At 44.3% G+C, this 13,658-nt stretch overlaps 1 protein-coding gene across 1 annotated transcript in view; it reads left to right on the forward strand.

Moving 5' to 3' along the window:
* Positions 1–13,658, forward strand: part of LOC126535963 (beta-galactosidase-like) — a 68,070-nt gene that overhangs the window by 17,540 nt on the left and 36,872 nt on the right. Inside the window, exons 4-9 of the mRNA XM_055073392.2 lie at positions 2,565–2,628; positions 2,747–2,841; positions 3,355–3,535; positions 12,198–12,378; positions 12,443–12,486; positions 13,312–13,430. Coding sequence (XP_054929367.2) covers positions 2,565–2,628; positions 2,747–2,841; positions 3,355–3,535; positions 12,198–12,378; positions 12,443–12,486; positions 13,312–13,430 — 684 coding nt within the window. The remainder of the gene's footprint in view (positions 1–2,564; positions 2,629–2,746; positions 2,842–3,354; positions 3,536–12,197; positions 12,379–12,442; positions 12,487–13,311; positions 13,431–13,658) is intronic.

Genomic DNA, 13,658 nt, shown 5'->3' on the forward strand with positions numbered 1-13,658 from the left:
GCTGATGATGATGACTGTAACTCATCATCAGCAGCAGCAGCATGGGGACGCGCGTCCCCAGAATTGACGGCTGGTCAGCTTTAATTTTTGAAGGGTGCGCATCCTTCAGAAATCATTTTGATTGCGGCGCTTGCATATTTGCCAGCTCTAAGGCGTCGGAGAGGTGCTGAGGCGAGAATATTATTCAAAACAGCAGGCTCGCCGAAGAAGCATTTTTGTTCAGAGGGGGGTGTCAAGCATTGGGGGTGCCACTGGGGGTGCCAATCAGTGTGTCGAACCGGAACGTTTTTCACCAAAACGGTTCAAACCGGTTTGAATCAGTTAAAGTTCACTTGCATAGCAAAATAATAACTACAGAAAAACAGCATAAATAATTTTTTTCCGGAACTTCGACGCTGCTGCCAATCTGCACGAAAAGATTACGCGTGTTGTTCTTCAGGCCGCACGGAGCTAAAAAAATAATTATGCGGCTCCAGTATCATTGCTGGAATCTATGTGAAGCGAAACTTTAGTGAGGCAGAGAGATAGAGGGGAATAATTATCTAGTAAACGCCTGCTACTATGCTCAAAAGGAAGAAAAATACGGGAGGGAGGGTGAGGACAGACGGCAGGATGGGATTATGTACACGTTCGTCTTCGAAAAGCCTGCTCACAGCCTTGAATTAGGGCCTGTGTTAACTTTAAGAAATCCGCCTCCATTCCACCCTGGAGAAAGAGGATGTACAGCAAAGCTGTTGCTGACATTAGACAAGCACAAACGACGTTAGACGACGTTAGTCAAGCACCACCTCCACAATCGATGTACGTCACGCGCGCACATACGTGTGCGGAAGTGCAGTAGACAGGCTCATTCTTCCACACCCTCCGCCAAGCGCAAGTGCCTTAATGAACTAATTGAACTTTATTGCGATAGCAATTGTATGGAGACTGCAGGCGCATTCTTGTCGTCGCCGTCGCCGTGACGTTCCGTACGTTCCGTGACGTCCCCCCCCCCCCCCCGTGAAACCCGTACACGTCGAAACCTGTACTAGTGGTGCTGCTACTTGTAAGTGCACTCAAGGATAGTATGTATTTAAAAGCAAGGTAACGTAGTAGTTTAACCACAAGTGCAGGCAAGGCATGGATGAAAAGCTCCATAAAAGGTGGCCAACATGCACAACAACAAAAGAAAAAACAACGTTCTTTCTTTTTTTTTTTTTAGATGTTGCTCTAGAATGAAAAAAGAATTAACGTTTCGGTTCAGTTTCGGTTCGGGCAAAAATAACTAGTTTCTTTTTCGGTTCAGTTCGGATTCAATACCCTTAACGCCGGCGCGTGCTTGCATCTCGCGATTGCGCAATCTTTCTTTGCCGAGTGACGTTCTTTCCTACGCCTCGCCTGTTCCTTATCCTGTCCATCAGGAACTTTGTTCTCGAGAGCTTGGCAACACACGAACTCTTCTGCGAGTTCAGCGGCCCTAGCAACAGTGCAGACGCCCGGTTTGTCTTGCACCCAAAATTTAACGTTTTCAGGCAGCTGGTGGAACAACTGCTCCAGACCGAAGGGCTCTACCACTGAATTGCCGCGCGACTGGCCGCTCGAGGCGCTGTGCCAAGTATTCGCGGGCCTGTGTCACGCTCGGTGGTGGTGGTGGTGGTGGTGGTGGTGATGTTGAAGCAGGCGGGGTTAGCCTGGCATACATAGCCGGCAATTGTTCCGCTCGGAAAAACACCTTTATGTAGCACGTATTGAGCAACAGAAAACTGTATCGGGAGTTTTTCATGTTGTTCTACACTTTTCTCATTGAGACTTTCCATCTAATCGTAATATTTGATAAGTTGAATGATTAATTAAGACTGATTATTTAATTAGGTGGAATGCAAAAATAATCTGAGTATCTCCAAGCGACAGAAAACAACATTACCTTGCTTTCGTACAGTTACGTGGCATTTCCGTATTTTTAAATCTTGGTTCATGATAGTTGGGACACCCTGCACGTATTGTGACGAACTGAACGACGAACTTTTCATTGCATGTCCGTGCGTGCATACTGTCAAATTCGCTCCCTCTCATCTTTCAGTCCCATTTGCCCCGCCCCCAGTGCACTGTATATATCCAACCGGGCTGAACTTTCTTAATTTCCGTGCCTTTCCCTCACCTCTCTCTCCCAACACTGCGCTGGTTCTGCGTGTGTTTTATAGGTGAAGCTATATCTGTCAAAAGCGATTATACTTGAGCCGAAGTGAGATGCTGTCGCCTACTTGGGGCTTTTGCCTTGAAAGCAACTGAAGGCCGAGATGAAGCATGCGTTATCCTGATCATAAACATAGAAAGATTGGCTTGGGTCATGGCTTCTGCACGAAGTGCTCTGCGGCCATGCCCTGCGCGGACACCGAAACCAAAATTGATCTCCCTTGGCTACGCTTAAGCAAAAAGCTCAAAGCGACCAAATGCACCCTTATTGTTGTTATTATACTCATACCAAATTGCGTCTATATTCTTTGCTTTAACTTCTCTTTCCTAAATTTTGGCGTGTCAACTTTTGTTTTTCTTCGTAATCTGGTCATTTTACTATTACTTCACAGGGTGGACTGCCTTACTGGTTGCTGTCTACAAATGCCTCAATTAGTCTTCGGACTATGGATCCAGGTAAACGCCGCCATTCATGTGTCAGGGCAGCCGTCTAGGGTAAAATGTGCTGCTCAGTGAATGGTCGTCCATTACATTGAGGCGTATTGACGGTCACTCTTTGTGATATTCATTACAGAATACACCGAGCCCGTGCAAAGGTACTTCGCTAAGCTACTTCCGCTGATAAAACCACTTCTATACGCCAACGGAGGGCCCATTATAGCTGTGCAGGTGAGTATCATATGTACGGTAAGGTAAACATGCTGTATAAACATTTTCGCCCATTGTCATAACAACTTGTCGCTCTCCAGTCTAATGCGAAGGCTATCTGTGCACGGCGCATGCGGTCACCGTATACAGCCACCAGCTTTGTCCATCGCGTTAGAGTCCCTTCAAATGAAGAAAGTGGTTCCCTGCTGCGCTTCAATCAACTTTCCTAATGGACGTAGCCCATTCGGTGTTTTGATGCCTTAGCGTTGTTCCACGTTACAATATAACACACATTTTTTTCATATATTCCGCTGAAGCTATAGAGACCTGTGACTCATACCTGTGCGCCTGTTCGAAATTTATGGCACCTGTAATGCGAGCTTTACGAACGCCCCTCGTAGCGGGCGCGTGCGCCGCAATTAATGTCGGTCACTCGGCGCGTATAATAAATCAAGAATGGAAAATGAAATGGATCCATACAAAGTGCTAGCTCAAGGCGTTTCTCCTTCTTTTGGCATTGGCGACTTGTTGCAGATCGAGAACGAGTACGGCAGCTACAAAGCATGTGACTTGGAGTACATGGCCTGGTTGAGAGACCTAGTGCGCCATTACCTGCGCTACGACGTCATCCTCTACACCACAGACGGTGCCGGAGATGGTTTCCTCAAGTGCGGCAAAGTCGACGGCGCCTACACAACTGTTGATTTCGGTCCAAGTATGTAAAGCTTGACAATGTAATATGCGGAATTTTCAACTTCGACTAAATCTTCTTTATTGAGCATGGAAAGTACAGACACTGTCACACTTAACCCGAAATCGCCTTATAAGCGAATTCTTGCTTCTCCTGCAGGAGGCGCTGTAAATTTTCTGGTTGAGGTGCCTTGATCGTGGTGGCTTAGGCAGGCGTTGTGCCCCTTCCGGTGGCAGTTGCCAGCCTGCTCCTCGCTTTCCCTTTCCTGCTAATTGTATATATGGGTTCAAAACAAATAATAATAATAATTCCAAAGCATTCGAAGTTTGATCCTTCCATCACGTGTTTGTTAAACTTGATATATGTGTCTTCATTGTTCGAGTTAAGTTCGACGGTGGCTGTATACAGTTGTGGCAGCAGGCCGCCACGACTGCGTAACCGGAGCTCGCTCGCTCTGCTGTCGCGACGCAGTCACTGCCGGCTGCGAGGACACCGAGGGTGATGGAGTTGAATACTCGCGCTTGTTCTCCAGTACCATGATGATGCAGCCACGAGAAACATAGTGCGCTATCATGCCTGCCTACGTGGCGGGCGTCTACTTGCCATGCGAAGCCGCGCTCGCGACGAGCACCAGCTCTGCTCAGCACAGTAGCATCAGTAATAGAACCTTTTCTAAAGATGCTAAAAGTTAAAGCTGCAAATTTTTACAGCGTGATGGACTCTAGCCGAGTTCTCGCCCAAAAGCAAAACTGAACAGCTCAAGAGCGCGACTGGCACGCCCTTTGCAGACGCCCGTGACTGACGTGATTTGTTTCGCGCCTCACCATCGGGCGAGCGCGAAGCAGCCGAAATCGCGGCTTCATAAGAACGCTCGCTTGGTGCTCGTCACTCATCCGCGTCGTGAAAGGGCGTGCCAATTGAGCTTTTCAGCTGTACAGTTTAGCTTTTAGAGCGATAGCTCTACTACTACAGGCACAGATCCAGAAAACGCCTGGATCCGTAAATCTGACCTTCAAGCTCAGCCAAGGTCAAACTGGGACTTAGCTTGCCACTACCGGCGTCTACTGCGTACGTCGTGTGGGCACCCATATCTTGAAAGCGATCTGCGATGTGGACAAAGTGCGCCGAGTTCTGGTAGCTAGATTCGTATGCGCTGTGCTTTGGACGCTTAGTTCGCGTGGAAGCGAGACGCAGCATGAAGGTCAGTTCACTAGCTGCTGCTGCCGCGCCGAGCAGCGTCTGCGTCTTGTCTTGCGGCGGAACTGTAGATTCGGTAGTTGCTGACGCCGCCGAGCAACGCCTGTGTCCTTTCCCAAAGCAAGCAAAACCGTGCTATTGCTCGACAAACTTGGTTTAAGCGCGCTCAACCACGGCAATTTTTTTTGCGTGAAATTTGCCTGTAATTCATCTTGCTGCAAAAATAGCAGCGTTAGCTTTTTGCATTTCTGGAAATGGCTCTGAACTCCTCGGATGGCGCGCTACAATGGCGTAGCAATTTTTGCTTCAAAAGCTTATTAGTCTCATTTGCACAATTACTTGTCTGACAACTATATCGAACGAGAATTAAGGAAGGGGGTTAACCAAGGGACCCGATTTTCATTAATCATATCATAAGAAGCCTACAATGACACCAAGGACGACACAGGGCAAATTACTTGTACTTACTAATTGAAATAAAGAAATTATAAATTAATGGAATTGAAAGTGGATGAAAAAACAACTTGCCGCAAGTTGGGAACGATCCCACGTCTTCGCATTACGCGTGTGATGCTCTAACTAATTGAGCTACCGCGGCGCCGTTTCCCCATCCACTTTCAGGGGTATTTATGCGTTGTTACTAGAACTAGCTCTGGGAGTGTTAGCCAGCGCCACCACTAACAAACCTTGGCGGCGGATGTGGAACATCCTTTCTGCCGCAGGCGTCACGGGTACGTGATCTTTTTAAGTGAAGGCAACTGGTCAACAAACCTACACGTGCTACTGAAGGCATCAATGTCGCCAGATTACTATACAATAGATGTCGAATTATTATATCGAGTCATTCTCATATATATGACTCTATATATTGTAGAAGTAATCAAGAGGAAATCATTTAATTATTTGAGCTTTCCTATTTTTAAAAGAATTTCCGACGCATTTCGTGAAGCTCCCAGTATCTGTGGATTTACCATACATGTGTCCCACGTAACTTGTACCAAAATGTAAATATGCGCAAGTGCCACAAAGCTGGACGCTTTGTTGGTTGACGTTGTTTGGAGCAAGTCAGACTACATTTTGTATTTCGCCTAACTGCCAGTTAGTTATTAATAATTAAATTCATTAAACAATATATTCAGTGCCAATGTATCCATGACAAAATTGTAGACCCTCCTTAATAATTCAAGATCCAGCTTTGCGTGGCTCATCATTATCATCATCGTCATCACGAGCCTATTTAATGTCCCCTGCAGGACGAAGGTCTCTCCCTGTGATCTCCAATTACCCCCGGTCGTGCGCCAACCGATTCCAACTAGCGTTTCCTCTTTGATTCACACCGCTCTCTTCCTGTTTATTAATGTCATGTCTAACATTGTTCGTTCCATCGCTCTTTGTGCGGTCCTTAACTTGTTTTCGAGCTTCTTTGTCAGTCTCCAAGTTTCTGCCGCATATGTTAACACCGGTAGAATGCATTGATTTTACACCTTTCTTTTCAACGATAATGGTAAACTTCCAGTCAGGATCTGACAATGTCTGCCGTATGTGCTCCAACCCATTTTTATTCTTCTGTAAATTTTCTTCTCATAATCAGGGTCCCCTGCGAGTAATTGACTTAGGTACGCGTACTCCTTCACGGACTCTAGAGGCTGACTGGCGATCCCGAAATATTGTTCCCTTGCCCGGCTATTGATCATTAGCTTTGTCTTCTGCATATTAATCTTCAACAACGCTCGTACACTCTCTCTGTTAAACTCCTCAATCATTTGTTGTAACTCGTCCCCAGTGTTGCTGAACAGGACAATGTCATCTGCAAACCGAAGGCTGCATGCTGAGATATACGCCGTTGATCCTCACTGCTAAGCCTTCCCAGTTTAATAGCTTGAATACTTTTTCCAAGCACGCAGTGAATAGCATTGGAGAGATTGTGTCTCCTTGTCTGACCCCTTTCTTTATAGGTATCTTCCTACTTTGTAGGAAGATACCTATAAATCTACATCTGTTAATCTAAATCTATAAATCTACTACATCTGTATCTTCCTACTTTGTAGGAAGATACAGATGTAGCTGTGTAATCTCTGTACATACTTTCCAAGATATTTACGTAAACGTCCTGTACTCCTTGATTACGTAATGCCTATATGACTGCTGGTAGCTCTACTGAATCAAATGCCTTTTCGTAATCTATAAAAGCCATAGAGAGAGGCTGATTATACTCTGCGGATTTCTCGATTACCTGATTGATGACATGGATGTGATCCATTGTAGAGTATCCCTTCCTGAAACCAGCCTGTTCCCTTGGTTGACTAAAGTCCAGTGTTGCCCTTATTCTATTGGAGATTATCTTGGTGAATATTTTATATAATATTAGAAGTAAGCTAATGGGCCTATAATTTTCCAATTCTTTAACGTGTCCCTTTTTGTGGATTAGTATAATGTTGGCATTCTTGCAGTTCTCTGGGACCCTTGAAGTCGATAGACAGTTCTTATAAAGGGCCGCTAGTTTCTCAAGCATTATGTTTCCACCATCTTTGATTAAATAGACTGGCAGCCCATCTTCTCCTGCCGCTTTTCCCCGTCTCATGTCTTGCAAGGCCCTTCTAACTTCATCGCTATAGTTATAGAAGGAGCCTCTGTAACCTGCTCATTACTGTTTCTAATAGAGGTATCCTGACTCCTCTGGGTATAGTGCAGGTCAGTATAGAATTCTTCCGATGCTTTTACTATATCTTCGAGATGGCTGATGATATTACCCTGCCTATCTTTCAGTGCATACAGCGTGGTTTGTGCGATGCCTAGTTTCCTTCTCACTTTTTTGAGGCAGCGTTCATTTTTTACTGCTTCCTCAGTCTTTATCACGGTATAATGTCGAATATCCCTTGTTTTCTCCTTGTTGATTAGTTTTGACAGTTCCCAGAATTCTATCTGATCGCTTGAGTTCGACACTTTCATTCTTTGTCTTTTCTTTATTAGGTCCTTTGTTACTTGGGAGAGCTTACCTACTGGTTACTTTGATGTCTTACCTCCCACTTCAGTTGCTGCGTCTGAAGCCAGCCCAGTTAAGGTTTGATTGATTGCCTCTACGTCATCGTCATCTCTCTTTTCTAAGGCTGCGTATTTATTTGCAAGTGCCAACCTGAATTGGTCTCCTTTTACCCTTTCTGCATCTAGGTTGGCCTGTTTCTTCTTGACCAATTTTACTCTTTCTCTCTTCAAATTGAGGTGAATCCTAGCCCTCACTAACCTATGGTCACTGTAATTTACCCTACCTAACACTTCTAAATTCTGCACTATGCTGGGATCGACAGAAAGTATGAAATCAATTTCATTTCTTGTTTCTCCATTAGGGTTTTTCCAGGTTCACTTTTTGTTCCAACACTTCCTGAAGAAGGTGTTCATTATTTGCAGCTTATTCCTTTCCGCGAATTCTACCAACATCTCTTCTCGAGTGTTCCTACAATCCACGCCGTATTTGCGAATTGCTTGTTCATCAGCCTGCTCTTTGCCCACTTTTGCATTGAAGTGGCCCCTGACTACAGTAATTACTGAGTTTGCAATTTTCGCATCGCTAATTCAACATGTTTATAAAACTGTTCTATTTCTTCTTCCTCGTGACTGGAGGTTGGAGCATAGGTTTGTACTACCTTTTGTACTACCGTTTGTATACCTCCTATTCAGCTTTTTTACGTCTACTGCTATCCTCTCATTAATGCTGTAGAATTCGTCAATGTTGCCCGCTATGTCCGTATGGATTAGAAATCGTACCCCATATTGCTTCTTGTCTGGTAGTCCTCTATAGCAGAATACGTGGCCATTTGTCGGCACTGTATAAGCCTCACCAGTTCTTCTAACCTCACTAAGGCAAATGATATCCCAAACAATGCCTGATGGTTCCTCAAAGAGTCCTGCTAGGCTAGCTTCACTCGAGAGAGTTCGGGTGTTAAACGTTGCAAGGTTCAGTTTCCATTAGCGGTCTGTCCGGGTCCAGAGATTCTTAGCACCCTCTGATGTATTGCAGGTCTGACCACAGCCTTGGTCAGGTGCTTCGCAGCTGCTGAGGACTGAGGCCCATTGGGTAATCAAATGAGTCATTTGGGAGGGAGTGGACGAATACTGCACCAGGGAGGCCAATAGACCTTTCCACAAATTGCAGCGCCGCGCCATCCCCTAGCGGATCCGCGCAAAGCATGATGGGAGAACGGAGCGATCGTCTCCCCCTTTTTCTATGCTCGCCTGCCGGCTGCTGTCAGGTGTTGCGTTGTTCTGCCGCAGTTTTCTGGCCTTGTGCGTCTTCTCGTGCGTGTTGTTGGTGTTTCTTAGTAATATCTAGCAGTGGACTGTAGTGGTGGTTAGCTGTTAATCTTTCTGCAGTTTTGTGGTGCTTTTTAGACGTTCGACATGTCCGCAAAGGAGAATCGCGGTGGCGGTCAAACATGTTGCGTGCCCGGCTGTAGCAACAACACAAGAAAGGACAAAAACATATCATTCCACGGATTCCCCAAGGACAACAAGCTGAAGCAAGAATGGGTGCGCAGGATAAATCGGCAATCAGTGATGATCTAAATGAAATTGGTGTTAGCCTAAATGTGCCACCCATGCTGAATGGAAAGCAGCAGTTTTCAGTCGCTGAAGAGACCAAAACAAGGGAGATTGCCAATCTGAGAGTACACGTTGAACGCGTCATCAGAGAAGTGAAGAAGTTTCGCATACTGAAGAGCATTTTCCCCAATGTTATGGCTCATAAACTGAACAAACTGTGGAAGATTTGCTGTTATCTAAACAATTTTACGAATGAGCCCTTACTTAATAGAGGATAGAGTACTGCGGCTACCTAAGAAAATAATGCAAGTTTTCCTCTGCAGTATTTAACAATCGCAGTTTTCAGAATATGTCCAGTGCTTGTAGTGCATTTGATGAAGACCACAGTCGACAACCGATAATTTGCATTGACATAGACCAAATTTCATATGTGGAGTTTAACTTAAGGGGGTCTTCATAATATCATTGACAGGACCAAAGTTGAGTTTATAAAGTATTTTAAAAATAGTGATTGCTCACTACAATGTACAAATCATATGCTGTTCGCAAGCAATATGCGCATTTTCAGAATGAAATCTGTTTAAGGCTGTCCATCCCCACAATACTTCCTTCCGCCACATTTTTTTCGTCACTTCTTAGCCTCTTCATATTAATTTGTATGTTACTTTTGTTTGCACTGCACAGAAGCATAGCCAAACAAAGACACCCCTTTTTTTCTTATCTGTTTGTTGCTTCAGTCAGTGAAACTTGACAGAACAGTATCACATCAGTATGAATGTCATCTATTTCAAGGCCTGAAGATGGCCAACTTGTATGTTGACAGAATGGTCATCAAAGCAGCAAAGGCTAACTGGTGATGCTGTTTCAAAAAAGCTCGTGGGCATAGTCACTTAATAAGTTTGACCATCACTTGGTTTTCATGAGCACATAAACCAGCTGATCGTTGAGAATCGTACCAAGAGTGTGTACCAGAAGAGGATGCTAGCAAGCAGCAAATAAAAAAATATGCTCTGAAAGGCCTGTGATCCCAAAGCTGTCCATATCAGCTTATTATACTTCAATACTACCTTTTTAAAAATCAAAAGTATTCAAATAAAGGCATGATATGTTACAGAAAATGTGTGTCAGTTTGCATGTTCTACCACATGGGAAATGAACAGGTACTGCAGTGCAGTATTCGTCAAAAACAAGCTTTACTTCTCAACACAACATTGAAAAGAGTAAGGAATGTGAACACTTAGTATGCCTGACGCATTGCATGAATACTGCTGATGTTTTGTAAAGTTTCACTCCTTTTACAGCTCTAAAATGACTAAACAACCAAACTGCCCCACAACCATCTCAATCTGCCCACTTTTATTGTGGAAGTGCTTTTGTGCTGTAATGAAACAACATGCACAAAATATTTAAAATGGAGCATATGCGGGTAGAAGGGAAGAACATTGCAATGAAATAATTGTTTACACTATGTATTGCAAATAAATAAGGAATCTGAGCACTGAACATAACTACATTGAGCACGCAATTTGATGAAAGTTGTAAGCTTATCACAGTTCTGTAATGATTAGCAAAAAGAAATTGCAGTTTTTGTCCGTCACTTAGTTTTGTACATTGTTACACAACGCATTTCTCTACTGCACTGAAAAAAAGATACAATAAAAACAATATGGCACAAGTGGAGAACAATGCAATGAAAAAATTGCCAAAAGCAGACTGCAAATGAATGATACGTTCAGAAGTGTAAACACTACTGTATTACCTCTGTGGAAAAATTAAAAACAAAATGCACACACAACTCTTGTTTGTCTTATTCCAACTGCAAAAATACTGCCTCTTGGCTGTTTACATGGTTTAATCAGAAGCATTGAGATCTAGAGGCCTTTTAACAAAAACTGCTCACCGCCATAGCAAACAGTCATTGTGCACATGCATTAGGGAAGCAGTGTGACTTCCATGCGTTAAAAAGTCTGCTGTGCGATATGAGCGCGTGTTAAAGAAACCATAGTTTTTCTGAATTAATCAGAAAGCCTTTCCGGTGGCCGGGCGCAGTCGGAGAGGCGGACGGGAAGACGCGAGCGCGGCGCGGCGGCGCTCCGTTTTCCCAGAGTGCTTTGCGCGGCCGCTTGGGGGCGTGGCGGAATTTGTGAAAAGGTCCATTCCTGTTCTGATGAAGGAGTGTCTTGTTGCTCAAGACATGCTAAAAGTTTTTTCCAAGTACCACTAGCAGATGGCCAGGGTGCACGGAAAGAAGCCCGCGAGAACTTTTACGTTTTTTGTCAAGCTTGAGAAAAAAAAAAAAAAAACATTATTTAGCCCCGGAATTGATATGTCGCCGTGACGCAAATAATTTTTTTTTTCAATTTTATTTTCCAGTATACATGCTGGATGGTTATTTTGGGCTAAAAGCTACATAAGTAGCTTCACTTGTCCCATAAGAACATACAAGACAAAATAAGTCCAACATTGTGTGCACAATTCTCAACAGCACCATAAAACAATAACTAAAAGCAAGTGAATGCTGGAATTTGTGAACATGGGAATTGCAGTAAAAAAAAAAAAACAGAATAGCGTTGTTCCCAATAGAGAGTAACGTTTTAAAGGGAAGTTACTATTACTTGAAACAGCAGTCAAAACACAAAATATATCTCCTATACCTGGATCTGGACTATTCGGTGTGCGGCGAAAGATATGGTGAGCTTTTATAAAATTAAGGAGGTAATCAAGGAAGCGTCCGGTTCCATCCCAGCTTATTATTCTTGTTGACAAGTTATTTAGCTGACAATTCTAGATGGGAGCGGCGCACTTCAGCAAAATTACGGAAAGAAAGATGGATGGACCGAGGGTTGCGCGTCATTCATTCCTCGATGCGTCCTCGCTCCACGGAGGTGCACCTGGATGTCTGGCGACGTAACAGGTGGCTCCTTTCTTTTCCGCCACTCGCGAAACGTGCCAGCCTCGGACCCCGAGAAGATGTTCGCCGTTCAGCGCCGACACCAAGAACGGGGTCCGCTGATGAACTCGGAGTATTACACGGGCTGGCTGGACCACTGGGCGAAGCGGCACAGCACGGTCAGGACGGCGGCTGTGGCGAGCGTTCTTGACAGGATTCTGAGCATGAATGCCTCCGTCGCGCTGTGAGTACTCAACAAATATCATTGACTGATTGATTGATTGATTGATTGATTGATTGATACGCAGGTACATGTTTCATGGTGGGACGTCATTCGGCGTCAAGTCAGGCGGTAAGGATAACACGATTATCACATAAAGCAGTCAAATTGATATGGTAGAATACTTCAAGCGATATGAGCGATATATATCTATACCGGACGGGCTTTTCAGACCATACATAATTTTTTAATATCGCCTGCGTCAGGTAGAGTTCTAATCATAGAGCTGGATTACTCAAAGAGGCGGACCTTACTTGCACGAGAAATTGAAATGCATAATCGACTAACTAACGAAAACTTGTTAATCAGCTTTTAAAGGAATTACTATGCGGCACATATTGTAATTTACGAATTGCAGCCGGCGAGTTCGCAAAGCATACCCACTTGGAACGAATTTTCAGGATGACTCTAGTTTCGAGATCTTCATTCGCAAAGTGTGCGACGAAGTACATGGGCGTTTCAGTTACTTTTGTGCTTGAATGCCTGAAACGGCGGTCTGTTAAATAGTATGTAGAACAATAGTGCATTCTTACAAGTTTGACGGCACATATTTCGAAACCCGTACGGCCCTCAGAATTCGTTCCAAGTGGATATGCCTCGCAAGGTCACCGGCTACAATTCGTAGTTTGCAATATATCCAGTAAAACAATTGATTACAAAGTTAATTAGTATTGTACGTCAATCAGACGTATATGCATTTTGATTTCTCGTCCGTGTAATGTGCACTGCTTCGAGTAATCCAACTCAAGCACTCGATTCTATCTCGTCAAGACGAGGTGTCTCGATTTCAGGGAGGCACTACGCAGAGTACAGTGACAGCTTGCGTCCCTGGTTTGCGTTAGCGGATTTTGTGCAGCTTATTTGCCTTAAATTCTGTGCTCCTAATTCCGCACGCAGCTAACATTGACAGGTACGGATTCCACCCCACAACTACGAGTTACGACTACGATGCTCCCATGACAGAAGCCGGCGACCCAACGGACAAGTTCCATGCAATACGAGATGTCATTGCCAAGGTATTTGCACTGGCTTCAGCTCGCAACTAAACACGTATTGAAAGCCTCAAAAGTTGCAACCCATGAAAAATATAGAGTCGCGATAACGCGAACACGAGTTGGCTCTTCGATACCGACAGTGGTCTGTTAACCTTGTCACTAAGTTTGATTTAGAGAGACACTAAAGAGAAACGCTACATCTGTTTAAAGTGATGACGTATTCTTGCGGAAGTCTATTTTAGTGAACTT

Source organism: Dermacentor andersoni, chromosome 4, assembly GCF_023375885.2.
Source record: "Dermacentor andersoni chromosome 4, qqDerAnde1_hic_scaffold, whole genome shotgun sequence".
Lineage (NCBI taxonomy): Eukaryota > Metazoa > Arthropoda > Arachnida > Ixodida > Ixodidae > Dermacentor > Dermacentor andersoni.